The 26,945-nt window shown below is 62.6% G+C and overlaps 1 protein-coding gene across 7 annotated transcripts in view; it reads right to left on the reverse strand.

Annotated features, from left to right (window-relative positions):
- The window catches only part of LOC139045273 (protein phosphatase 1L-like), a 231,728-nt gene that overhangs the window by 92,984 nt on the left and 111,799 nt on the right, over window positions 1–26,945 (reverse strand). For 3 of the 7 annotated variants that reach the window (XM_070509634.1, XM_070509632.1, XM_070509637.1), the window contains one exon: window positions 804–1,003. The exons of the other annotated variants lie outside the window; for them this stretch is intronic. In XM_070509634.1, the coding sequence (XP_070365735.1) occupies window positions 941–1,003 (63 nt within the window). In that variant the 3' untranslated portion in view covers window positions 804–940. Of the gene's footprint in view, window positions 1–803; window positions 1,004–26,945 lie in introns of those variants that run through there. 7 annotated transcript variants of the gene reach the window in all.

Below are 26,945 nucleotides of genomic sequence, written 5' to 3' on the forward strand. Positions count from 1 at the left end.
TCTGTGGACTCTGTATTCTTTTCCATTTATCTCCTGGCACATTCTTACCCCAGCATCACACTCCCTGTACCTTTCCAAATCCTGGGAATGTTCATCACCATTCTACTCACAATAGTGGAGAACTGGAAACAACCTCAACTTTCCATCAAATAGGAGAGATAGGTAACTTGAGTATATTTACACAATGGAATACTACACAGCAACAAAAAGCAATAAGCTCCTGCCACCTGCAGCAACAGTGTGACTCTCCCAGACGTCATGATGAGTGAAAGAGCAGGACAGAAAAGACCACCCACTAGGATCCTACTTCTATCTCTGGTGGTAGACCTCAGTATAGCCATTTCCCAGGAGGAGGGTTGTGACAAGGGAGGGGCACAAGGGGTGGAGGCATGGGAAATATTCTACATCCTGCCCCGGGAGGTGGTACACAGGTTGCATAGTGTCAACTGAGAGAAAGCTGCAGGTGATATTGGTGACGGAGTTCATTCAATACTCAGGGTGAGGAGTGGGACCCTGAGAACCAGTTCCACAGGGTGCTCTGAGGGGACTGCTCCGAGGGTGTGAGCAGTCAGTGTACTGTGCAGGGAAGAGGAGAAGAGGGAAAAAATTTGTGACCAAGTTTCATCTATGTCAAAAAAGGATACGGTGCATCTCGGTGACATAAACAAGCATCTTCAGTCACACATGAAACAAGTTCAGAGACGCTGACGTTATCTACGTGTGGAGGGAGACGAGGACCAGGGTCGTTAACTATTCCCACAATCTCTAAGCAATGCAGCGGGGGAGGGTGAGAGCGAGCTGCCCTTCACCTCTTCCTGCTCTGCAGAGGTCCAACTGGGGTCTTCAGTCATGAGACGTGGGGACGCAAGGTCGTGTGACACAGGCTGAAGACGGCCTGCAAGGCTCCTGCGCAGCACAGCGTGGGTGTTATCGGACTGACTTAACACCTATGCAGTTTGCGGGCGAGATTCACCCACTGGGCCAGGGAGGGGGGTCCAGAAACCTGTCCACAAGACATAAGTGACACTTATGCAGCTGCATACTTCATATTCACGCAATTCTCTGAATGTACGTTATAACCCAATGACACATTTTAAAGTCAAAAATCAAGTAACAAACACACAGCACAGAATGTTATCACTTGATATCCTAGAACACAGAAAGCATCCCCAAGTCATAGGAATGATCAACAATAAACCGGTAAAATGATGTAATTCTGAAATGTAAATGTTCCAGAACCAGGAAGATCACAGGACAGGTAGAGATCGGCTTGGGACTGACCGCAGGCACAGCCTGTGACTCTGGGCGACAGCTCCCTGGACCTCACTTCCTGCTGATTAACACTGGTGTTAACAACAAGGTGATCACATCTGAATTTGTCTAATATGGTGTCTGCACATACACTTTCATCAATAATTGTTACAGCAAGTACGTCAGTCTTTTCTACAGTGACTCCCATGTTTTGAAGCGTGAGCACCTACTTCAGTTTTTCCCAGTGAAAGTCTTTTTAGTTTTAAGTAGAAACCTTTTCAAGCACATGGAGAAGTAGAGAGAAAAGGGTAATAACTACCCTAATACATCCATCAACCTATTTAATAATTAACATTTTGCTATATTTGGCACATTATTTGTCTGAATTAGACTCTTTTAAAATCCATCTTATTATGGAAAGGCTGAGTATTAAAAAACAGAGGAGTATAAAGAATTGGATCCTTCTTCATTCATTACCTGGCCCATTTCTATAAGGAGACTTTCTCTCGTCAACTATTTGAATACCCTAAGGTAGGGTTCTTACAGAAGTCAGGATAAATGCTTGAATCTCTCTTTTCATTAACCCATTTTGCACAGACGATGTTGGTTCTCTGGCATCCTGAGCCACCAAAGGGATGTTTTCTGTTTGCCTTTTTTAATCCATGCTAGTCAATTCCTGAATACAGTCACACCTGGCATAATGACGTTTGGATCAATGACAGACCACATATACATCAGTGGTCCCAAAAGATTCGTACCGTAGAGCCTAGGTGTGAAGGAGGCTATCCCACCTAAGTTAGTGTAAGTACACTCAGTGATGTTCACACAAGGGCAACACTGGCTAAGGATGGATTTCTCAGAACGTATCCCGTCGTTAAGTGATGCATGACTGTACAAATATTTTGGTGTCTTTCAAGTCACTGTTATTAGTTTTGATGCTCAAATTGCTCCATCTTTGACTAATGGGAGCCTAGTCAGGTTAGATCCTAAGACCTTTTCACAAGACTCGAGTTATGGTTGATGGCTTCCTATCTTTGGATACGACAAGATTTTCAGGCTCACCTGCTACATTGCTTGTCCCAGACCTAGAGTCAGCCATTTCTCCCAGGAGCCCTGGTTGCAGTTAATGAGAAATGGTGCTTGGAGTCCACAGTCTCGTCACTAGAAGCTTTCACTAGTGATGGGTTGGTCATTGTTTCTGTATTATCATAGATTTTCTCTTCCCATCATGTATGTCCAAAGTTTTAAAGACCAAGAAGAATACATAGAAACCATAAAGGAAGATCATGAAAAGATGTTATTTTTAAAGTATCTAGCAAAATTGAAAAAGAAAAAAATAAAAATTCTATAAATGAAAAATTAAAGGTATTCAAAAATGCAAAGTAAGTCTATACAGAGTTTAAACAGCAATTTAGTCACAGCTCAAGAAAGAACTGTGAAATGGCATTTAGACTTGGACACATCACCTGGAATATAGAGCAACGTGATAAAGAGACAAAGAGACGTTAAAAACAGGATGACTAAATGATAAGGTCCAATTTTGTATAATAAAAGTCCAAAGGAGGCTTAGAGAAAATAAGCACAAGACAGCAATTGAAGAGATAATGGCTAAGAACTTTCCATAATTGGTTGTATTTAAGAAGCCCCACAAAGCCAGATATACATAAATTAAAAATTAATCCACATCAAATAACATAATAAAACTACACAACCACAAAAAAACAAAGAACAACCTTAAAAGCAATCAGCGAATAAAGCAGGTTTAGTGTGAAAGAACCATCCTTAAACTAAAGTCTTCTCAGCAGTCACAGCAGAGCCCGGGATCCCGCAGGTCATATCCGCCAAAGGAACATAACCGTCCCCTGGAGTTCTGTATACACTCACGAGAAAGAGCGAACAAACATTCTCCCAGCAGACGAATACACAGAATTTGCTACTCATAGACCTCAATGCAACACTACTTAGGTGAGAGGCAAACTGAATCCAGAAGGCAGAAGAGGTTTCCCAGAAGCCGTGGTGGAGAAGAGGAGCTTGCTACACGGGATAAATCAAAACAGGCCTGGACCATGAGAAACAAAAACAGAGAGCACCACCAGTCCAGTGTGGTTTTTGATGAGATACGTTTCAAAATGGTAGAACTAAAATGGTAGCCAACAATAATGATAAATGGCAGGAGCAATAAAGGCACTCCAGCATGCTCAGCCTGTAGAAAGGTTTGGGGGGAGGCCAGAATTATTGATTACCTTTAGATCTGTTACCTGAAGTGCAAATGTTAAAACTTTAACAGTGCTACTGAAAATGTGGAGACAGAATAGTTAACCTCTAAGCTAATACAGCCGGAGAGAAGTAGGCATAAATAGTCCTTCAGTAATATAATAGGAGATAGAAAAAAGAAAAGTTATTTAAAAAGAGCAATGGTAAATAGAGAATAAAATGGAAGAAGAATTCAAAAATATTAAAGGTCACAATAAATGTGAATGGATAAAACTAGTTAGTTAAAAGGCAGTAATTATAAAGATTAAAAACTCCAGGCCTATTTTGTTTATAACAGACACATGTGAAATATAACACCATGGAAAATTTGGAAGTAAAGATATAGGAAAAGACATACCAGAGAAGTACTAATCAAGTAAAAGCGACCCAGCAATATTTGTCTTAGGCAAATCTGAAGCTGTATATAGTTGAATGGAGTCAACAAGCCAGCCTCAAAATGTATAATGAAAAAGCAGACAGATTACAAGGAGAAATGGAAAATCCATGATTACATTAGATTTTTAAAGCCTCTCTTAGAAACAGAAATATTGAATGACAAATATTCATCATGATAGAAGATTTGACATCAGGTAACAAGCTTAATCTAATTGACATATGTAGAACTCTAGACTCAATACTTAGTGCATATACATTATTTTCAAACACACATGTAATTTCTACAAAAATTAACCATGCATTAGCTCATAAAGAAAACTTCAAACATACGAGAGTCAACAGGACACAGATCACTTTCTTTGACAGCAGTGCACCAAAACCAGAGATCAATAACAAAGATAATTGACCTTATTCCAAGTATTTGGAAAGTGAAACACATACATATACACCAATCAAAACGTGTCTAGGGGCCGGCTCCGTGGCCGAGAGGCTAAGTTCACGCGCTCTGCTGTGGCGGCCCAGGGTTCGGATCCTGGTTGCGGACATGGCACCGCTCGTCAGGCCACGTTGAGGCGGTGTCCCACATCCCACAACTAGAACGACCTGCAACTAAGATCTACAACTGTGTACAGGGGGGCAGGGTTGGGGAGATAAAGCAGAAAAAAAAAAAAAAGATTGGCAACAGTTGTTAGCCCAGGTGCCAGTCTGAAAAACAAAACAAAACCAAACCAAAACATGTCTAAATAAATTTATATCGTAAAATCATATACAGTTTATAGACTATTTTGGACTGGATAACACAAAACTGAAAACAAAATGTGTGCACCAGTGACAGCAGGAATTGGAGGGAAAATGTCCCCTTGTGTGGATATAACAGAAGAGAAGGATGATTGAAAATGACACAGATAACCTTTCAAAAGAAGAAAGGAGAACTGGAAACAGAACAATAGTATAAGCTCTAGGAAAGCAGAAAAAAGGGACACACTTAATGACATAGAAAACAAAGATAAAAGAGATCTACAAAAGAAAAATGCAACAAAATTCTTTCATAAAGAAAGAGAAAATATGAATAGCACTGTAACCATGGAGGAGAGTGAATCAAGTGTCAGGTTTCTGATGAAAGAGCACCACACTCCAATGATAGTTAGACAAGTTCCAACCACTGTTGGGAAAACAATCACCTCTTATCCATAAGCTGTCCTAGGAACAGACCAAGAAGCAACCTCCCTAACTCACTTTATGAGGCTAACAGTATAGCTTTGAAATGAAAACTAAACAAAGACAGGTGGAGAACGGAAAATTAGAGACCAACGTTGTTATGAACATTGCCCTATAATTGGGCTAAAATCTGAAACGAAATCTTAGTAAATGGGATCCAACATTGTATTTTAACAAAGCATCCAAGTCATGGAGGATTTACCTTAACTATTCAGGATGGCTTAACGACATGAAATCCACTAACATAAGTGCATTACACTAGGAACCCGGGCGGGTAGGGAATCAGCACCAAATGAACAAGTGCTCACACCTACAGATGGGGAGGAAAAGTGCGAAAACTTAACCAGCAAACATTTTACCAAACTTGCAGTACAGGGAAATGGTAAAATGATAAAACGCATCAAACAAAATGTTGCAGGAAACATCTTGATCAGTGGTGAAAGCAAAAGTTATTCTCATTAAAGTTAAAAGAAGCCCCAAGGACACTTGGAATCACCACTTTTGCTCATCATTGTAGTGGAGGTGCTAGCCAATAAACAAAGAAAAATAGAAGAAGTAGAACGCATAAGAACTGTAAAGGGAAAAACAAGATTCACTGTCATTTTCAGGTGATTGTTCTCTTAGAAGCTCTATGAAGCCAATCCTCAAACTGTTAGAACTAACAAAAATGGAGCAAGGCTGCTGCAGTCAAAATCAAAATGCAGAAATCAATAGCACTCATTTATACTGAAAAGATAACACCAACTAGAACTTTTAAAAAAGATACAATTCCACAGATAAAACAAGAATGGCTGGGAGCTGGAACTTGTAGAAGCTGAGTAACAGACACGCGTGTTCATTATTCCAGTCTGTCTCCCTCCGCATAAACCTAAAATTTTCTATTTTTAAAAGTTAAAATCTAAAATAGATCGTGACCCACTCAGAATAACAACAAATCTATGAGGTACTTAGGATACCGCGAAATGTATCTTACAAAGATGTGCAAGAATTTTAGAGAGGAAATTATTTAAAACTCATTGAGTAACATTAAAGGAAACATATAAAGAAAGAAATGACCATATTCATGACATGAAGCTTTTTTTAAAAGTTTTTTGGTGAGGAAGATTGGCCCTGAGCTAACATCTGTTGACAATCTTTGCCTTTCTTTTCCTCCCAAAGCCCCAGTACATAGTTGTATATGCTAGTTGTAGGTCATTCTAGTTCTTCTATATGGGATGCTGCCACAGCACGGCCTGATGAGCAGTGTGTAGGTCCACGTCCAGGATCGGAAGTGGCAAACCCTGGGCCGCTGAAGTGCAGCACGTGAACTTAACCACTCAGCCACGGGGCGAGCCCTGACATGAAGCTTTGATGTTGTGAGGATGTAGTTTTCCCCCAAATTATAAGTTCCCACAGGGTATTATGGAGAACTCAGCAAGAAGATTCTAAAGTTCATACGAAATTCTATCAGTTCAAGAATAGTGAAGACAATTTTAAAGAGGAGGAAGGGAGAGGAGGAAGGGAAATGAACTTTTTTCAGCACTTAGCCCAGGCCAGGTGCTGGTCGGGGCCCTTTCCCTGTATGACCTCACTAATCCTCCCCGCAGCCCTGGGGGGCAGATACCAGTATCATTGCCATTTCCTAGAGGGAGACACTGGGGGAAAGATGACATCATTTGCCTGAGGTTTAGGGGGACCGATCTTTACTGTGTGCCCAGAACTGATGGGGTCCTGGGACATGGGATTCTCAGTGCTCACACCGGGGAAGTCCCCACAACACAGCCTGGTTAATCACCTCCCCAAGGCCCCATGTCAGGAACCAGCTGGCAGAGCTGATATGCAAAGCCTGGCAAGCTGACCTCGGTGCCTGTTCTCGACACAACAACGCATCTAAAATGTTAAGGCTTAGGTTAAATTACAGAACACTGAAACCACATGAGTGGGGGAGTGGCCGCCAGGGCTGAGCAGCGCGGCGTGCTGCCACTTTGACCCACTCTGGCGGTCGGCCGCCTGAGTGGGGCTGCGGCCCCCAGGGCTGAGCAGCTCCGCCGGCTGCCCCTTTCACCCACTCTGGCGGTGGGCCGCCTTAGTGGGGGGCGGCGCCCCCAGGGCTGAGCTGCGTGGCGGGTTGCCACTTTGACCCACTCTGGCTGTCAGCCGCCGGAGTAGATGGGGGCCCGCCCGGGCTGAGCAGTGCGGTGGGCTGCCACTTTGACCCGCTCTGGCGGTCGGCCGCCTGAGTTGGGGGGGGCTGCCAGGGGTGAGCAGCGCGGCGGGCTGCCAGTTTTTCCCACTCTGACCATCGGCCGCCTGATAGGGGGTGGGGCCTCGAGGGCTGAGCAGCGCGGCGGCCTGCCACTTTGACCCACTCTGGGGGTCCGCCGCCTGAGTGGGTGGGGAGGTCGCCCAGGACTGAGTAGCGCGGTGGGCTCCCACTTTGACACACTCGGGGTGATGGCCGCCTGATTTGGGGGTAGGGCCCCAGGGCTGAGCATTGCGGCGGGCTGCCAGTTTTTCCCACTCTGACCTTCGGCCGCCTGAGTGTGGGTGGGGACCCCAAGGCTGAGCAGCGCGACGGGCTGCCAATTGACCCTGCCTGGCGGTCCAACGCCTGAGTGGGTGTGGAGGGCCGCCAGGGCTGAGCAGCGCGGCGGTCTGCCAATTTGATGCACTCTGGCGGTCGGCCGCCTGAGTGGTGGGGAGGGCCAGAGGGCAGAGCAGCGCGGCTGGCTGCCAGTTTTTCCCACTCTGACCAACGGCCACCTGATAGGGGGTGGGGCCTCCAGGGCTGAGCAGCGCGGCGGGCTGCCAGTTTGACCCACTCTGGCGGTCGGCCGCCTGAGTTGGGGAGAGGGCCCCAGTGCTGAGTAGCATGGCGGGCTGCCACTTTGACCCACTCTGGCGGTCGGCCGCCTGAGTGGGGTGAGGGACACCAAGGATGAGCAGCGCGGCGTGCTGCCACTTTGACCCAGACTGGTGATCAGCAACCTGAGTCAGGGTGGGGCACCCAGGGCTGAGCTGCCCGGCGGGCTGCCACTTTGACCCACTCTGGTGGTCGGCCGCCTGAGTGGGGTGAGGGACACCAAGGCTGAGCAGCGCGGCGTGCTGCCACTTTGACCCACACTGGCGGACTGCCGCTAAGCTGGGGGTGGCGCCAGGGCTGAGCAGCACGACGGGCTGCCACTTTGACCCACACTGGCGGTCGGTCGCCTAAGCTGGGGATGGCGCCAGGGCTGAGCAGCGCGGCGGGCTGCCACTTTGACCCACTCTGGCTGTCGGCCGCCAGGTTGGGGAAAGAGCCCCCAGGGCTGAGCAGCGGGGCCGTCTTCCACTTTGACCCACTATGGCGGTCAGCCACCTGAGTGGGGGGGGGGCGGCCCCCAGAGCTGAGCAGTGCGGTGGGTTGCCACTTTGACCCGCTCTGGCGGTCGGCCGCCTGAGTTGGGGGGGGCTGCCAGGGGTGAGCAGCGCAGCGGGCTGCCAGTTTTACCCACTCTGACCATCGGCCGCCTGATAGGGGGTGGGGCCTCGAGGGCTGAGCAGCGCGGCAGGCTGCCAATTTTTCCTACTCTGGCGGTGGGCCGCCTGAGTGGCGGTGGGGCCCCCAGGGCTGAGCAGCGCGGCGGGCTGCCACTTTGGCCCACTCTGGCGGTCTGCCACCTGAGTTGGGGCGGCCGCCAGGACTGAGCAGCGTGGCGCCCTGCCACTTTGCAACACTCTGGCGGTGGGCCGCCTTTGTGGGTGGGGAGGACCCCCAGGGCTGAGCAGCGCTGCGGGCTGCCACTTTGACCCAGTCTGGTGATCAGCAACCTGAGTCAGGGTAGGGCACCCAGGGCTGAGCTGCGCGGCGGGCTGCCACTTTGACCCAGTCTGGTGGTCGGCCGCCTGAGTGGGGAAAGGAACCCCAGGGCTGAGCAGCGCGGCGGGCTGCCACTTTGACCCACTCTGGCGGTGGGCCGCCTGAGTGGGGAAAGGGCCCCCAGGGCTCAGCATCGCGGCGGGCTGCCACTTTGACCCACTCTGGCGGTCGGCCGCCAGGGTGGGGAAAGAGCCCCCAGGGCTGAGCAGCGGGGCCGTCTTCCACTTTGACCCACTATGGCGGTCAGCCACCTGAGTGGGGGGGGGGGGGCGGCCCCCAGAGCTGAGCAGTGCGGTGGGTTGCCACTTTGACCCACTCTGGGGGTCCGCCGCCTGAGTGGGTGGGGAGTGCCCCCAGGGCTGAGCAGCGCGGTGGGCTGCCACGTTGACCCACTCTGGCGGTTGGCCCTCTGAGTGGTGGTAGGGCCCCCAGGCCTGAGCAGCGCAGTGGTCTGCCACTTTGACCCACTCTGGCCGTCGGCCGCCTGAGTGGGGCTGTGGCCCCCAGGACTGAGCAGCGTGGCGGGCTGCCACTTTGACCCACTCTGGCGGTCGGCCGCCTGAGTGGGGGGAGGGCCCCAGGGCTGAGCAGCGCGGCGGGCTGCCAATTTTTCCTACTCTGGCGGTGGGCCGCCTGAGTGGGGGTGGGGCCCCCAGGGCTGAGCAGCGCGGCGGGCTGCCACTTTCACCCACTCTGGCGGTCCCCCGCCTGAGTGGGGGGGAGGGACCAAGGGCTGAGCAGCGCGGCGGGCTGCCAGTTTTTCCCTATCTGGCGTTGGGCCGCCGGAGTGGGGGTGGGGCCCCCAGGGCTGAGCTGCGCGGTGGGCTGCCACTTTTTCCCACTCTGGGGTCGGCCGCCTGAGTGGGATAGAGGGCCCCCAGGGCTGAGCAGCGCGGCGGGCTGCCAATTTGATGCACTCTGGCGGTCGGCCGCCTTAGTGGGGGGGAGGCCTCCAGGGCTGAGCAGCGCGGCGGGCTGCCACTTTGATGCACTCTGGCGTCGGCCGCCTGAGTGTGGGGAGGGCCCCAGGGCTGAGCATCGCGGCGTGCCTCCACTTTGACACACTCTGGCCGTCGGCCAGCTGAGTGGGTGGGGAGGTCCCCCAGGACTGAGCAGCGCGGTGGGCTCCCACTTTGACACACTCTGGGCGACGGCCGCCTGATTTGGGGGGAGGGCCCCAGGGCTGAGCAGCGCGGCAGGCTGCCAAGTTTTCCTACTCTGGCGGTGGGCCGCCTGAGTGGGGGTGGGGCCCCCTGGGCTGAGCAGCGCGGCGGGCTGCCACTTTGACCCACTCTGGCAGTCGGCCGCCTGAGTGGGGGGGAGTGCCGCCAGGGCTGAGCAGCGTGGTGGTCTGCCACTTTGACCCACTCTGGCGGTCGGCCGCCTGAGTTGGGGAGAGGGCCCCAGTGCTGAGCAGCATGGCGGGCTGCCACTTTGACCCACTCTGGCGGTCGGCCGCCTGAGTGGGGTGAGGGACACCAAGGATGAGCAGCGCGGCGTGCTGCCACTTTGACCCAGACTGGTGATCAGCAACCTGAGTCAGGGTGGGGCACCCAGGGCTGAGCTGCGCGGCGGGCTGCCACTTTGACCCACTCTGGTGGTCGGCCGCCTGAGTGGGGAAAGGACCCCCAGGGCTGAGCAGCGCGGCGGGCTGCCACTTTGACCCACTCTGGCGGTCGGCCGCCTGAGTGGGGTGAGGGACACCAAGGCTGAGCAGCGCGGCGTGCTGCCACTTTGACCCACACTGGCGGACTGCCGCCTAAGCTGGGGGTGGCGCCAGGGCTGAGCAGCACGACGGGCTGCCACTTTGACCCACACTGGCGGTCGGTCGCCTAAGCTGGGGATGGCGCCAGGGCTGAGAAGCACGGCGTGCTGCCACTTTGACGCACACTGGCGGTCGGCCGCATAAGCTGGGGGTGGCGCCAGGTCTGAGCAACGCGGCGGGCTGCCACTTTGACCCAGTCTGGCGGTCGGGCGCCTGAGTGGGTGGTGATGGAACCCAGGACTGACCAGCGCGGCGGGCTGCACTTTGACGCACACTGGCGTTCGGCCGCCTGACTGTGCGTGGGGCCCCGAGGGCTGAGCAGCGCGGCGGGCTGCCACTTTCAACCACTCTGGCGGTCCCCCGCCTGAGTGGGGGGTAGGGACCAAGGGCTGAGCAGCTCGGCGGACTGCCAGTTTTTCCCTATCTGGCGTTGGGCCACCGGAGTGGGTGTGGGGCCCCCTGGGCTGAGCAGCGCGGCGGGCTGCCACTTTGACCCACTCTGGCTGTCGGCCGCCAGGTTGGGGAAAGAGCCCCCAGGGCTGAGCAGCGGGGCCGTCTTCCACTTTGACCCACTATGGCGGTCAGCCACCTGAGTGGGGGGGGGCGGCCCCCAGAGCTGAGCAGTGCGGTGGGTTGCCACTTTGACCCGCTCTGGCGGTCGGCCGCCTGAGTTGGGGGGGGGCTGCCAGGGGTGAGCAGCGCAGCGGGCTGCCAGTTTTACCCACTCTGACCATCGGCCGCCTGATAGGGGGTGGGGCCTCGAGGGCTGAGCAGCGCGGCAGGCTGCCAATTTTTCCTACTCTGGCGGTGGGCCGCCTGAGTGGCGGTGGGGCCCCCAGGGCTGAGCAGCGCGGCGGGCTGCCACTTTGGCCCACTCTGGCGGTCTGCCACCTGAGTTGGGGCGGCCGCCAGGACTGAGCAGCGTGGCGCCCTGCCACTTTGCAACACTCTGGCGGTGGGCCGCCTTTGTGGGTGGGGAGGACCCCCAGGGCTGAGCAGCGCTGCGGGCTGCCACTTTGACCCAGTCTGGTGATCAGCAACCTGAGTCAGGGTAGGGCACCCAGGGCTGAGCTGCGCGGCGGGCTGCCACTTTGACCCAGTCTGGTGGTCGGCCGCCTGAGTGGGGAAAGGAACCCCAGGGCTGAGCAGCGCGGCGGGCTGCCACTTTGACCCACTCTGGCGGTGGGCCGCCTGAGTGGGGAAAGGGCCCCCAGGGCTCAGCATCGCGGCGGGCTGCCACTTTGACCCACTCTGGCGGTCGGCCGCCAGGGTGGGGAAAGAGCCCCCAGGGCTGAGCAGCGGGGCCGTCTTCCACTTTGACCCACTATGGCGGTCAGCCACCTGAGTGGGGGGGGGGGGGCGGCCCCCAGAGCTGAGCAGTGCGGTGGGTTGCCACTTTGACCCACTCTGGGGGTCCGCCGCCTGAGTGGGTGGGGAGTGCCCCCAGGGCTGAGCAGCGCGGTGGGCTGCCACGTTGACCCACTCTGGCGGTTGGCCCTCTGAGTGGTGGTAGGGCCCCCAGGCCTGAGCAGCGCAGTGGTCTGCCACTTTGACCCACTCTGGCCGTCGGCCGCCTGAGTGGGGCTGTGGCCCCCAGGACTGAGCAGCGTGGCGGGCTGCCACTTTGACCCACTCTGGCGGTCGGCCGCCTGAGTGGGGGGAGGGCCCCAGGGCTGAGCAGCGCGGCGGGCTGCCAATTTTTCCTACTCTGGCGGTGGGCCGCCTGAGTGGGGGTGGGGCCCCCAGGGCTGAGCAGCGCGGCGGGCTGCCACTTTGACCCACTCTGGCGGTTGGCCGCCTGAGTGTGCGTGGGGCCCCCAGGGCTGAGCAGCGCGGCGGGCTGCCACTTTGACCCACTCTGGCGGTCGGCCGCCTGAGTGTGCGTGGGGCCCCCAGGGCTGAGCAGCGCGGCGGGCTGCCACTTTCACCCACTCTGGCGGTCCCCCGCCTGAGTGGGGGGGAGGGACCAAGGGCTGAGCAGCGCGGCGGGCTGCCAGTTTTTCCCTATCTGGCGTTGGGCCGCCGGAGTGGGGGTGGGGCCCCCAGGGCTGAGCTGCGCGGTGGGCTGCCACTTTTTCCCACTCTGGGGTCGGCCGCCTGAGTGGGATAGAGGGCCCCCAGGGCTGAGCAGCGCGGCGGGCTGCCAATTTGATGCACTCTGGCGGTCGGCCGCCTTAGTGGGGGGGAGGCCTCCAGGGCTGAGCAGCGCGGCGGGCTGCCACTTTGATGCACTCTGGCGTCGGCCGCCTGAGTGTGGGGAGGGCCCCAGGGCTGAGCATCGCGGCGTGCCTCCACTTTGACACACTCTGGCCGTCGGCCAGCTGAGTGGGTGGGGAGGTCCCCCAGGACTGAGCAGCGCGGTGGGCTCCCACTTTGACACACTCTGGGCGACGGCCGCCTGATTTGGGGGGAGGGCCCCAGGGCTGAGCAGCGCGGCAGGCTGCCAAGTTTTCCTACTCTGGCGGTGGGCCGCCTGAGTGGGGGTGGGGCCCCCTGGGCTGAGCAGCGCGGCGGGCTGCCACTTTGACCCACTCTGGCAGTCGGCCGCCTGAGTGGGGGGCAGTGCCGCCAGGGCTGAGCAGCGTGGTGGTCTGCCACTTTGACCCACTCTGGCGGTCGGCCGCCTGAGTTGGGGAGAGGGCCCCAGTGCTGAGCAGCATGGCGGGCTGCCACTTTGACCCACTCTGGCGGTCGGCCGCCTGAGTGGGGTGAGGGACACCAAGGATGAGCAGCGCGGCGTGCTGCCACTTTGACCCAGACTGGTGATCAGCAACCTGAGTCAGGGTGGGGCACCCAGGGCTGAGCTGCGCGGCGGGCTGCCACTTTGACCCACTCTGGTGGTCGGCCGCCTGAGTGGGGAAAGGACCCCCAGGGCTGAGCAGCGCGGCGGGCTGCCACTTTGACCCACTCTGGCGGTCGGCCGCCTGAGTGGGGTGAGGGACACCAAGGCTGAGCAGCGCGGCGTGCTGCCACTTTGACCCACACTGGCGGACTGCCGCCTAAGCTGGGGGTGGCGCCAGGGCTGAGCAGCACGACGGGCTGCCACTTTGACCCACACTGGCGGTCGGTCGCCTAAGCTGGGGATGGCGCCAGGGCTGAGAAGCACGGCGTGCTGCCACTTTGACGCACACTGGCGGTCGGCCGCATAAGCTGGGGGTGGCGCCAGGTCTGAGCAACGCGGCGGGCTGCCACTTTGACCCAGTCTGGCGGTCGGGCGCCTGAGTGGGTGGTGATGGAACCCAGGACTGACCAGCGCGGCGGGCTGCACTTTGACGCACACTGGCGTTCGGCCGCCTGAGTGTGCGTGGGGCCCCGAGGGCTGAGCAGCGCGGCGGGCTGCCACTTTCAACCACTCTGGCGGTCCCCCGCCTGAGTGGGGGGTAGGGACCAAGGGCTGAGCAGCTCGGCGGACTGCCAGTTTTTCCCTATCTGGCGTTGGGCCACCGGAGTGGGTGTGGGGCCCCCTGGGCTGAGCAGCGCGGCGGGCTGCCACTTTGACCCACTCTGGCTGTCGGCCGCCAGGTTGGGGAAAGAGCCCCCAGGGCTGAGCAGCGGGGCCGTCTTCCACTTTGACCCACTATGGCGGTCAGCCACCTGAGTGGGGGGGGGCGGCCCCCAGAGCTGAGCAGTGCGGTGGGTTGCCACTTTGACCCGCTCTGGCGGTCGGCCGCCTGAGTTGGGGGGGGCTGCCAGGGGTGAGCAGCGCAGCGGGCTGCCAGTTTTACCCACTCTGACCATCGGCCGCCTGATAGGGGGTGGGGCCTCGAGGGCTGAGCAGCGCGGCAGGCTGCCAATTTTTCCTACTCTGGCGGTGGGCCGCCTGAGTGGCGGTGGGGCCCCCAGGGCTGAGCAGCGCGGCGGGCTGCCACTTTGGCCCAATCTGGCGGTCTGCCACCTGAGTTGGGGCGGCCGCCAGGACTGAGCAGCGTGGCGCCCTGCCACTTTGCAACACTCTGGCGGTGGGCCGCCTTTGTGGGTGGGGAGGACCCCCAGGGCTGAGCAGCGCTGCGGGCTGCCACTTTGACCCAGTCTGGTGATCAGCAACCTGAGTCAGGGTAGGGCACCCAGGGCTGAGCTGCGCGGCGGGCTGCCACTTTGACCCAGTCTGGTGGTCGGCCGCCTGAGTGGGGAAAGGAACCCCAGGGCTGAGCAGCGCGGCGGGCTGCCACTTTGACCCACTCTGGCGGTGGGCCGCCTGAGTGGGGAAAGGGCCCCCAGGGCTCAGCATCGCGGCGGGCTGCCACTTTGACCCACTCTGGCGGTCGGCCGCCAGGGTGGGGAAAGAGCCCCCAGGGCTGAGCAGCGGGGCCGTCTTCCACTTTGACCCACTATGGCGGTCAGCCACCTGAGTGGGGGGGGGGGGGGCGGCCCCCAGAGCTGAGCAGTGCGGTGGGTTGCCACTTTGACCCACTCTGGGGGTCCGCCGCCTGAGTGGGTGGGGAGTGCCCCCAGGGCTGAGCAGCGCGGTGGGCTGCCACGTTGACCCACTCTGGCGGTTGGCCCTCTGAGTGGTGGTAGGGCCCCCAGGCCTGAGCAGCGCAGTGGTCTGCCACTTTGACCCACTCTGGCCGTCGGCCGCCTGAGTGGGGCTGTGGCCCCCAGGACTGAGCAGCGTGGCGGGCTGCCACTTTGACCCACTCTGGCGGTCGGCCGCCTGAGTGGGGGGAGGGCCCCAGGGCTGAGCAGCGCGGCGGGCTGCCAATTTTTCCTACTCTGGCGGTGGGCCGCCTGAGTGGGGGTGGGGCCCCCAGGGCTGAGCAGCGCGGCGGGCTGCCACTTTGACCCACTCTGGCGGTTGGCCGCCTGAGTGTGCGTGGGGCCCCCAGGGCTGAGCAGCGCGGCGGGCTGCCACTTTGACCCACTCTGGCGGTCGGCCGCCTGAGTGTGCGTGGGGCCCCCAGGGCTGAGCAGCGCGGCGGGCTGCCACTTTCACCCACTCTGGCGGTCCCCCGCCTGAGTGGGGGGGAGGGACCAAGGGCTGAGCAGCGCGGCGGGCTGCCAGTTTTTCCCTATCTGGCGTTGGGCCGCCGGAGTGGGGGTGGGGCCCCCAGGGCTGAGCTGCGCGGTGGGCTGCCACTTTTTCCCACTCTGGGGTCGGCCGCCTGAGTGGGATAGAGGGCCCCCAGGGCTGAGCAGCGCGGCGGGCTGCCAATTTGATGCACTCTGGCGGTCGGCCGCCTTAGTGGGGGGGAGGCCTCCAGGGCTGAGCAGCGCGGCGGGCTGCCACTTTGATGCACTCTGGCGTCGGCCGCCTGAGTGTGGGGAGGGCCCCAGGGCTGAGCATCGCGGCGTGCCTCCACTTTGACACACTCTGGCCGTCGGCCAGCTGAGTGGGTGGGGAGGTCCCCCAGGACTGAGCAGCGTGGTGGGCTCCCACTTTGACACACTCTGGGCGACGGCCGCCTGATTTGGGGGGAGGGCCCCAGGGCTGAGCAGCGCGGCAGGCTGCCAAGTTTTCCTACTCTGGCGGTGGGCCGCCTGAGTGGGGGTGGGGCCCCCTGGGCTGAGCAGCGCGGCGGGCTGCCACTTTGACCCACTCTGGCAGTCGGCCGCCTGAGTGGGGGGGAGTGCCGCCAGGGCTGAGCAGCGTGGTGGTCTGCCACTTTGACCCACTCTGGCGGTCGGCCGCCTGAGTTGGGGAGAGGGCCCCAGTGCTGAGCAGCATGGCGGGCTGCCACTTTGACCCACTCTGGCGGTCGGCCGCCTGAGTGGGGTGAGGGACACCAAGGATGAGCAGCGCGGCGTGCTGCCACTTTGACCCAGACTGGTGATCAGCAACCTGAGTCAGGGTGGGGCACCCAGGGCTGAGCTGCGCGGCGGGCTGCCACTTTGACCCACTCTGGTGGTCGGCCGCCTGAGTGGGGAAAGGACCCCCAGGGCTGAGCAGCGCGGCGGGCTGCCACTTTGACCCACTCTGGCGGTCGGCCGCCTGAGTGGGGTGAGGGACACCAAGGCTGAGCAGCGCGGCGTGCTGCCACTTTGACCCACACTGGCGGACTGCCGCCTAAGCTGGGGGTGGCGCCAGGGCTGAGCAGCACGACGGGCTGCCACTTTGACCCACACTGGCGGTCGGTCGCCTAAGCTGGGGATGGTGCCAGGGCTGAGAAGCACGGCGTGCTGCCACTTTGACGCACACTGGCGGTCGGCCGCATAAGCTGGGGGTGGCGCCAGGTCTGAGCAACGCGGCGGGCTGCCACTTTGACCCACTCTGGCGGTCGGGCGCCTGAGTGGGTGGTGATGGACCCCAGGACTGACCAGCGCGGCGGGCTGCACTTTGACGCACACTGGCGGTCGGCCGCCAGGGTGGGGAAAGAGCCCCCAGGGCTGAGCAGCGGGGCCGTCTTCCACTTTGACCCACTATGGCGGTCAGCCACCTGAGTGGGGGGGGGGGGGCGGCCCCCAGAGCTGAGCAGTGCGGTGGGTTGCCACTTTGACCCACTCTGGGGGTCCGCCGCCTGAGTGGGTGGGGAGTGCCCCCAGGGCTGAGCAGCGCGGTGGGCTGCCACGTTGACCCACTCTGGCGGTTGGCCCTCTGAGTGGTGGTAGGGCCCCCAGGCCTGAGCAGCGCAGTGGTCTGCCACTTTGACCCACTCTGGCCGTCGGCCGCCTGAGTGGGGCTGTGGCCCCCAGGACTGAGCAGCGTGGCGGGCTGCCACTTTGACCCACTCTGGCGGTCGGCCGCCTGAGTGGGGGGAGGGCCCCAGGGCTGAGCAGCGCGGCGGGCTGCCAATTTTTCCTACTCTGGCGGTGGGCCGCCTGAGTGGGGGTGGGGCCCCCAGGGCTGAGCAGCGCGGCGGGCTGCCACTTTCACCCACTCTGGCGGTCCCCCGCCTGAGTGGGGGGGAGGGACCAAGGGCTGAGCAGCGCGGCGGGCTGCCAGTTTTTCCCTATCTGGCGTTGGGCCGCCGGAGTGGGGGTGGGGCCCCCAGGGCTGAGCTGCGCGGTGGGCTGCCACTTTTTCCCACTCTGGGGTCGGCCGCCTGAGTGGGATAGAGGGCCCCCAGGGCTGAGCAGCGCGGCGGGCTGCCAATTTGATGCACTCTGGCGGTCGGCCGCCTTAGTGGGGGGGAGGCCTCCAGGGCTGAGCAGCGCGGCGGGCTGCCACTTTGATGCACTCTGGCGTCGGCCGCCTGAGTGTGGGGAGGGCCCCAGGGCTGAGCATCGCGGCGTGCCTCCACTTTGACACACTCTGGCCGTCGGCCAGCTGAGTGGGTGGGGAGGTCCCCCAGGACTGAGCAGCGCGGTGGGCTCCCACTTTGACACACTCTGGGCGACGGCCGCCTGATTTGGGGGGAGGGCCCCAGGGCTGAGCAGCGCGGCAGGCTGCCAAGTTTTCCTACTCTGGCGGTGGGCCGCCTGAGTGGGGGTGGGGCCCCCTGGGCTGAGCAGCGCGGCGGGCTGCCACTTTGACCCACTCTGGCAGTCGGCCGCCTGAGTGGGGGGGAGTGCCGCCAGGGCTGAGCAGCGTGGTGGTCTGCCACTTTGACCCACTCTGGCGGTCGGCCGCCTGAGTTGGGGAGAGGGCCCCAGTGCTGAGCAGCATGGCGGGCTGCCACTTTGACCCACTCTGGCGGTCGGCCGCCTGAGTGGGGTGAGGGACACCAAGGATGAGCAGCGCGGCGTGCTGCCACTTTGACCCAGACTGGTGATCAGCAACCTGAGTCAGGGTGGGGCACCCAGGGCTGAGCTGCGCGGCGGGCTGCCACTTTGACCCACTCTGGTGGTCGGCCGCCTGAGTGGGGAAAGGACCCCCAGGGCTGAGCAGCGCGGCGGGCTGCCACTTTGACCCACTCTGGCGGTCGGCCGCCTGAGTGGGGTGAGGGACACCAAGGCTGAGCAGCGCGGCGTGCTGCCACTTTGACCCACACTGGCGGACTGCCGCCTAAGCTGGGGGTGGCGCCAGGGCTGAGCAGCACGACGGGCTGCCACTTTGACCCACACTGGCGGTCGGTCGCCTAAGCTGGGGATGGCGCCAGGGCTGAGAAGCACGGCGTGCTGCCACTTTGACGCACACTGGCGGTCGGCCGCATAAGCTGGGGGTGGCGCCAGGTCTGAGCAACGCGGCGGGCTGCCACTTTGACCCAGTCTGGCGGTCGGGCGCCTGAGTGGGTGGTGATGGAACCCAGGACTGACCAGCGCGGCGGGCTGCACTTTGACGCACACTGGCGTTCGGCCGCCTGAGTGTGCGTGGGGCCCCGAGGGCTGAGCAGCGCGGCGGGCTGCCACTTTCAACCACTCTGGCGGTCCCCCGCCTGAGTGGGGGGTAGGGACCAAGGGCTGAGCAGCTCGGCGGACTGCCAGTTTTTCCCTATCTGGCGTTGGGCCACCGGAGTGGGTGTGGGGCCCCCTGGGCTGAGCAGCGCGGCGGGCTGCCACTTTGACCCACTCTGGCTGTCGGCCGCCAGGTTGGGGAAAGAGCCCCCAGGGCTGAGCAGCGGGGCCGTCTTCCACTTTGACCCACTATGGCGGTCAGCCACCTGAGTGGGGGGGGGCGGCCCCCAGAGCTGAGCAGTGCGGTGGGTTGCCACTTTGACCCGCTCTGGCGGTCGGCCGCCTGAGTTGGGGGGGGCTGCCAGGGGTGAGCAGCGCAGCGGGCTGCCAGTTTTACCCACTCTGACCATCGGCCGCCTGATAGGGGGTGGGGCCTCGAGGGCTGAGCAGCGCGGCAGGCTGCCAATTTTTCCTACTCTGGCGGTGGGCCGCCTGAGTGGCGGTGGGGCCCCCAGGGCTGAGCAGCGCGGCGGGCTGCCACTTTGGCCCAATCTGGCGGTCTGCCACCTGAGTTGGGGCGGCCGCCAGGACTGAGCAGCGTGGCGCCCTGCCACTTTGCAACACTCTGGCGGTGGGCCGCCTTTGTGGGTGGGGAGGACCCCCAGGGCTGAGCAGCGCTGCGGGCTGCCACTTTGACCCAGTCTGGTGATCAGCAACCTGAGTCAGGGTAGGGCACCCAGGGCTGAGCTGCGCGGCGGGCTGCCACTTTGACCCAGTCTGGTGGTCGGCCGCCTGAGTGGGGAAAGGAACCCCAGGGCTGAGCAGCGCGACGGGCTGCCACTTTGACCCACTCTGGCGGTGGGCCGCCTGAGTGGGGAAAGGGCCCCCAGGGCTCAGCATCGCGGCGGGCTGCCACTTTGACCCACTCTGTCGGTCGGCCGCCAGGGTGGGGAAAGAGCCCCCAGGGCTGAGCAGCGGGGCCGTCTTCCACTTTGACCCACTCTGGCGGTCGGCCGCCTGAGTTGGGGAGAGGGCCCCAGTGCTGAGCCGCATGGCGGGCTGCCACTTTGACCCACTCTGGCGGTCGGCCGCCTGAGTGGGGTGAGGGACACCAAGGATGAGCAGCGCGGCGTGCTGCCACTTTGACCCAGACTGGTGATCAGCAACCTGAGTCAGGGTGGGGCACCCAGGGCTGAGCTGCGCGGCGGGCTGCCACTTTGACCCACACTGGCGGTCGGTCGCCTAAGCTGGGGATGGCGCCAGGGCTGAGAAGCACGGCGTGCTGCCACTTTGACGCACACTGGCGGTCGGCCGCATAAGCTGGGGGTGGCGCCAGGTCTGAGCAACGCGGCGGGCTGCCACTTTGACCCACTCTGGCGGTGGGCCGCCTGAGTGGGGAAAGGGCCCCCAGGGCTCAGCATCGCGGCGGGCTGCCACTTTGACCCACTCTGGCGGTCGGCCGCCAGGGTGGGGAAAGAGCCCCCAGGGCTGAGCAGCGGGGCCGTCTTCCACTTTGACCCACTATGGCGGTCAGCCACCTGAGTGGGGGGGGGGGGGCGGCCCCCAGAGCTGAGCAGTGCGGTGGGTTGCCACTTTGACCCACTCTGGGGGTCCGCCGCCTGAGTGGGTGGGGAGTGCCCCCAGGGCTGAGCAGCGCGGTGGGCTGCCACGTTGACCCACTCTGGCGGTTGGCCCTCTGAGTGGTGGTAGGGCCCCCAGGCCTGAGCAGCGCAGTGGTCTGCCACTTTGACCCACTCTGGCCGTCGGCCGCCTGAGTGGGGCTGTGGCCCCCAGGACTGAGCAGCGTGGCGGGCTGCCACTTTGACCCACTCTGGCGGTCGGCCGCCTGAGTGGGGGGAGGGCCCCAGGGCTGAGCAGCGCGGCGGGCTGCCAATTTTTCCTACTCTGGCGGTGGGCCGCCTGAGTGGGGGTGGGGCCCCCAGGGCTGAGCAGCGCGGCGGGCTGCCACTTTGACCCACTCTGGCGGTTGGCCGCCTGAGTGTGCGTGGGGCCCCCAGGGCTGAGCAGCGCGGCGGGCTGCCACTTTGACCCACTCTGGCGGTCGGCCGCCTGAGTGTGCGTGGGGCCCCCAGGGCTGAGCAGCGCGGCGGGCTGCCACTTTCACCCACTCTGGCGGTCCCCCGCCTGAGTGGGGGGGAGGGACCAAGGGCTGAGCAGCGCGGCGGGCTGCCAGTTTTTCCCTATCTGGCGTTGGGCCGCCGGAGTGGGGGTGGGGCCCCCAGGGCTGAGCTGCGCGGTGGGCTGCCACTTTTTCCCACTCTGGGGTCGGCCGCCTGAGTGGGATAGAGGGCCCCCAGGGCTGAGCAGCGCGGCGGGCTGCCAATTTGATGCACTCTGGCGGTCGGCCGCCTTAGTGGGGGGGAGGCCTCCAGGGCTGAGCAGCGCGGCGGGCTGCCACTTTGATGCACTCTGGCGTCGGCCGCCTGAGTGTGGGGAGGGCCCCAGGGCTGAGCATCGCGGCGTGCCTCCACTTTGACACACTCTGGCCGTCGGCCAGCTGAGTGGGTGGGGAGGTCCCCCAGGACTGAGCAGCGCGGTGGGCTCCCACTTTGACACACTCTGGGCGACGGCCGCCTGATTTGGGGGGAGGGCCCCAGGGCTGAGCAGCGCGGCAGGCTGCCAAGTTTTCCTACTCTGGCGGTGGGCCGCCTGAGTGGGGGTGGGGCCCCCTGGGCTGAGCAGCGCGGCGGGCTGCCACTTTGACCCACTCTGGCAGTCGGCCGCCTGAGTGGGGGGGAGTGCCGCCAGGGCTGAGCAGCGTGGTGGTCTGCCACTTTGACCCACTCTGGCGGTCGGCCGCCTGAGTTGGGGAGAGGGCCCCAGTGCTGAGCAGCATGGCGGGCTGCCACTTTGACCCACTCTGGCGGTCGGCCGCCTGAGTGGGGTGAGGGACACCAAGGATGAGCAGCGCGGCGTGCTGCCACTTTGACCCAGACTGGTGATCAGCAACCTGAGTCAGGGTGGGGCACCCAGGGCTGAGCTGCGCGGCGGGCTGCCACTTTGACCCACTCTGGTGGTCGGCCGCCTGAGTGGGGAAAGGACCCCCAGGGCTGAGCAGCGCGGCGGGCTGCCACTTTGACCCACTCTGGCGGTCGGCCGCCTGAGTGGGGTGAGGGACACCAAGGCTGAGCAGCGCGGCGTGCTGCCACTTTGACCCACACTGGCGGACTGCCGCCTAAGCTGGGGGTGGCGCCAGGGCTGAGCAGCACGACGGGCTGCCACTTTGACCCACACTGGCGGTCGGTCGCCTAAGCTGGGGATGGCGCCAGGGCTGAGAAGCACGGCGTGCTGCCACTTTGACGCACACTGGCGGTCGGCCGCATAAGCTGGGGGTGGCGCCAGGTCTGAGCAACGCGGCGGGCTGCCACTTTGACCCACTCTGGCGGTCGGGCGCCTGAGTGGGTGGTGATGGACCCCAGGACTGACCAGCGCGGCGGGCTGCACTTTGACGCACACTGGCGGTCGGCCGCCAGGGTGGGGAAAGAGCCCCCAGGGCTGAGCAGCGGGGCCGTCTTCCACTTTGACCCACTATGGCGGTCAGCCACCTGAGTGGGGGGGGGGGGGCGGCCCCCAGAGCTGAGCAGTGCGGTGGGTTGCCACTTTGACCCACTCTGGGGGTCCGCCGCCTGAGTGGGTGGGGAGTGCCCCCAGGGCTGAGCAGCGCGGTGGGCTGCCACGTTGACCCACTCTGGCGGTTGGCCCTCTGAGTGGTGGTAGGGCCCCCAGGCCTGAGCAGCGCAGTGGTCTGCCACTTTGACCCACTCTGGCCGTCGGCCGCCTGAGTGGGGCTGTGGCCCCCAGGACTGAGCAGCGTGGCGGGCTGCCACTTTGACCCACTCTGGCGGTCGGCCGCCTGAGTGGGGGGAGGGCCCCAGGGCTGAGCAGCGCGGCGGGCTGCCAATTTTTCCTACTCTGGCGGTGGGCCCCTGAGTGGGGGTGGGGCCCCCAGGGCTGAGCAGCGCGGCGGGCTGCCACTTTCACCCACTCTGGCGGTCCCCCGCCTGAGTGGGGGGGAGGGACCAAGGGCTGAGCAGCGCGGCGGGCTGCCAGTTTTTCCCTATCTGGCGTTGGGCCGCCGGAGTGGGGGTGGGGCCCCCAGGGCTGAGCTGCGCGGTGGGCTGCCACTTTTTCCCACTCTGGGGTCGGCCGCCTGAGTGGGATAGAGGGCCCCCAGGGCTGAGCAGCGCGGCGGGCTGCCAATTTGATGCACTCTGGCGGTCGGCCGCCTTAGTGGGGGGGAGGCCTCCAGGGCTGAGCAGCGCGGCGGGCTGCCACTTTGATGCACTCTGGCGTCGGCCGCCTGAGTGTGGGGAGGGCCCCAGGGCTGAGCATCGCGGCGTGCCTCCACTTTGACACACTCTGGCCGTCGGCCAGCTGAGTGGGTGGGGAGGTCCCCCAGGACTGAGCAGCGCGGTGGGCTCCCACTTTGACACACTCTGGGCGACGGCCGCCTGATTTGGGGGGAGGGCCCCAGGGCTGAGCAGCGCGGCAGGCTGCCAAGTTTTCCTACTCTGGCGGTGGGCCGCCTGAGTGGGGGTGGGGCCCCCTGGGCTGAGCAGCGCGGCGGGCTGCCACTTTGACCCACTCTGGCAGTCGGCCGCCTGAGTGGGGGGGAGTGCCGCCAGGGCTGAGCAGCGTGGTGGTCTGCCACTTTGACCCACTCTGGCGGTCGGCCGCCTGAGTTGGGGAGAGGGCCCCAGTGCTGAGCAGCATGGCGGGCTGCCACTTTGACCCACTCTGGCGGTCGGCCGCCTGAGTGGGGTGAGGGACACCAAGGATGAGCAGCGCGGCGTGCTGCCACTTTGACCCAGACTGGTGATCAGCAACCTGAGTCAGGGTGGGGCACCCAGGGCTGAGCTGCGCGGCGGGCTGCCACTTTGACCCACTCTGGTGGTCGGCCGCCTGAGTGGGGAAAGGACCCCCAGGGCTGAGCAGCGCGGCGGGCTGCCACTTTGACCCACTCTGGCGGTCGGCCGCCTGAGTGGGGTGAGGGACACCAAGGCTGAGCAGCGCGGCGTGCTGCCACTTTGACCCACACTGGCGGACTGCCGCCTAAGCTGGGGGTGGCGCCAGGGCTGAGCAGCACGACGGGCTGCCACTTTGACCCACACTGGCGGTCGGTCGCCTAAGCTGGGGATGGCGCCAGGGCTGAGAAGCACGGCGTGCTGCCACTTTGACGCACACTGGCGGTCGGCCGCATAAGCTGGGGGTGGCGCCAGGTCTGAGCAACGCGGCGGGCTGCCACTTTGACCCAGTCTGGCGGTCGGGCGCCTGAGTGGGTGGTGATGGAACCCAGGACTGACCAGCGCGGCGGGCTGCACTTTGACGCACACTGGCGTTCGGCCGCCTGAGTGTGCGTGGGGCCCCGAGGGCTGAGCAGCGCGGCGGGCTGCCACTTTCAACCACTCTGGCGGTCCCCCGCCTGAGTGGGGGGTAGGGACCAAGGGCTGAGCAGCTCGGCGGACTGCCAGTTTTTCCCTATCTGGCGTTGGGCCACCGGAGTGGGTGTGGGGCCCCCTGGGCTGAGCAGCGCGGCGGGCTGCCACTTTGACCCACTCTGGCTGTCGGCCGCCAGGTTGGGGAAAGAGCCCCCAGGGCTGAGCAGCGGGGCCGTCTTCCACTTTGACCCACTATGGCGGTCAGCCACCTGAGTGGGGGGGGGCGGCCCCCAGAGCTGAGCAGTGCGGTGGGTTGCCACTTTGACCCGCTCTGGCGGTCGGCCGCCTGAGTTGGGGGGGGCTGCCAGGGGTGAGCAGCGCAGCGGGCTGCCAGTTTTACCCACTCTGACCATCGGCCGCCTGATAGGGGGTGGGGCCTCGAGGGCTGAGCAGCGCGGCAGGCTGCCAATTTTTCCTACTCTGGCGGTGGGCCGCCTGAGTGGCGGTGGGGCCCCCAGGGCTGAGCAGCGCGGCGGGCTGCCACTTTGGCCCAATCTGGCGGTCTGCCACCTGAGTTGGGGCGGCCGCCAGGACTGAGCAGCGTGGCGCCCTGCCACTTTGCAACACTCTGGCGGTGGGCCGCCTTTGTGGGTGGGGAGGACCCCCAGGGCTGAGCAGCGCTGCGGGCTGCCACTTTGACCCAGTCTGGTGATCAGCAACCTGAGTCAGGGTAGGGCACCCAGGGCTGAGCTGCGCGGCGGGCTGCCACTTTGACCCAGTCTGGTGGTCGGCCGCCTGAGTGGGGAAAGGAACCCCAGGGCTGAGCAGCGCGACGGGCTGCCACTTTGACCCACTCTGGCGGTGGGCCGCCTGAGTGGGGAAAGGGCCCCCAGGGCTCAGCATCGCGGCGGGCTGCCACTTTGACCCACTCTGTCGGTCGGCCGCCAGGGTGGGGAAAGAGCCCCCAGGGCTGAGCAGCGGGGCCGTCTTCCACTTTGACCCACTCTGGCGGTCGGCCGCCTGAGTTGGGGAGAGGGCCCCAGTGCTGAGCAGCATGGCGGGCTGCCACTTTGACCCACTCTGGCGGTCGGCCGCCTGAGTGGGGTGAGGGACACCAAGGATGAGCAGCGCGGCGTGCTGCCACTTTGACCCAGACTGGTGATCAGCAACCTGAGTCAGGGTGGGGCACCCAGGGCTGAGCTGCGCGGCGGGCTGCCACTTTGACCCACACTGGCGGTCGGTCGCCTAAGCTGGGGATGGCGCCAGGGCTGAGAAGCACGGCGTGCTGCCACTTTGACGCACACTGGCGGTCGGCCGCATAAGCTGGGGGTGGCGCCAGGTCTGAGCAACGCGGCGGGCTGCCACTTTGACCCACTCTGGCGGTCGGGCGCCTGAGTGGGTGGTGATGGACCCCAGGACTGACCAGCGCGGCGGGCTGCACTTTGACGCACACTGGCGGTCGGCCGCCTGAGTGTGGATAGGGCCGCCAGGGCTGAGCAGCGTGGCGGGCTGCCACTTTGACCCACTCTGGGGGTCCGCCGCCTGAGTGGGTGGGGAGTGCCCCCAGGGCTGAGCAGCGCGGTGGGCTGCCACGTTGACCCACTCTGGCGGTTGGCCCTCTGAGTGGTGGTAGGGCCCCCAGGCCTGAGCAGCGCAGTGGTCTGCCACTTTGACCCACTCTGGCCGTCGGCCGCCTGAGTGGGGCTGTGGCCCCCAGGACTGAGCAGCGTGGCTGGCTGCCACTTTGACCCACTCTGGCGGTCGGCCGCCTGAGTGGGGGGAGGGCCCCAGGGCTGAGCAGCGCGGCGAGCTGCCAATTTTTCCTACTCTGGCGGTGGGCCGCCTGAGTGGGGGTGCGGCCCCCAGGGCTGAGCTGCGCGGCGGGCTGCCACTTTGACCCACTCTGGCGGTCGGTCGCCTAAGCTGGGGATGGCGCCAGGGCTGAGAAGCACGGCGTGCTGCCACTTTGACGCACACTGGCGGTCGGCCGCATAAGCTGGGGGTGGCGCCAGGTCTGAGCAACGCGACGGGCTGCCACTTTGACCCACTCTGGCGGTCGGGCGCCTGAGTGGGTGGTGATGGACCCCAGGACTGACCAGCGCGGCGGGCTGCACTTTGACGCACACTGGCGGTCGGCCGCCTGAGTGTGGATAGGGCCGCCAGGGCTGAGCAGCGTGGCGGGCTGCCACTTTGACCCACTCTGGGGGTCCGCCGCCTGAGTGGGTGGGGAGTGCCCCCAGGGCTGAGCAGCGCGGTGGGCTGCCACGTTGACCCACTCTGGCGGTTGGCCCTCTGAGTGGTGGTAGGGCCCCCAGGCCTGAGCAGCGCAGTGGTCTGCCACTTTGACCCACTCTGGCCGTCGGCCGCCTGAGTGGGGCTGTGGCCCCCAGGACTGAGCAGCGTGGCTGGCTGCCACTTTGACCCACTCTGGCGGTCGGCCGCCTGAGTGGGGGGAGGGCCCCAGGGCTGAGCAGCGCGGCGAGCTGCCAATTTTTCCTACTCTGGCGGTGGGCCGCCTGAGTGGGGGTGCGGCCCCCAGGGCTGAGCTGCGCGGCGGGCTGCCACTTTGACCCACTCTGGCGGGCGGCCGCCTGAGTGGGATAGAGGGCCCCCA

The sequence above is a fragment of the Equus asinus genome, chromosome 5 (genome assembly GCF_041296235.1).
Source record: "Equus asinus isolate D_3611 breed Donkey chromosome 5, EquAss-T2T_v2, whole genome shotgun sequence".
Taxonomy (NCBI): domain Eukaryota; kingdom Metazoa; phylum Chordata; class Mammalia; order Perissodactyla; family Equidae; genus Equus; species Equus asinus.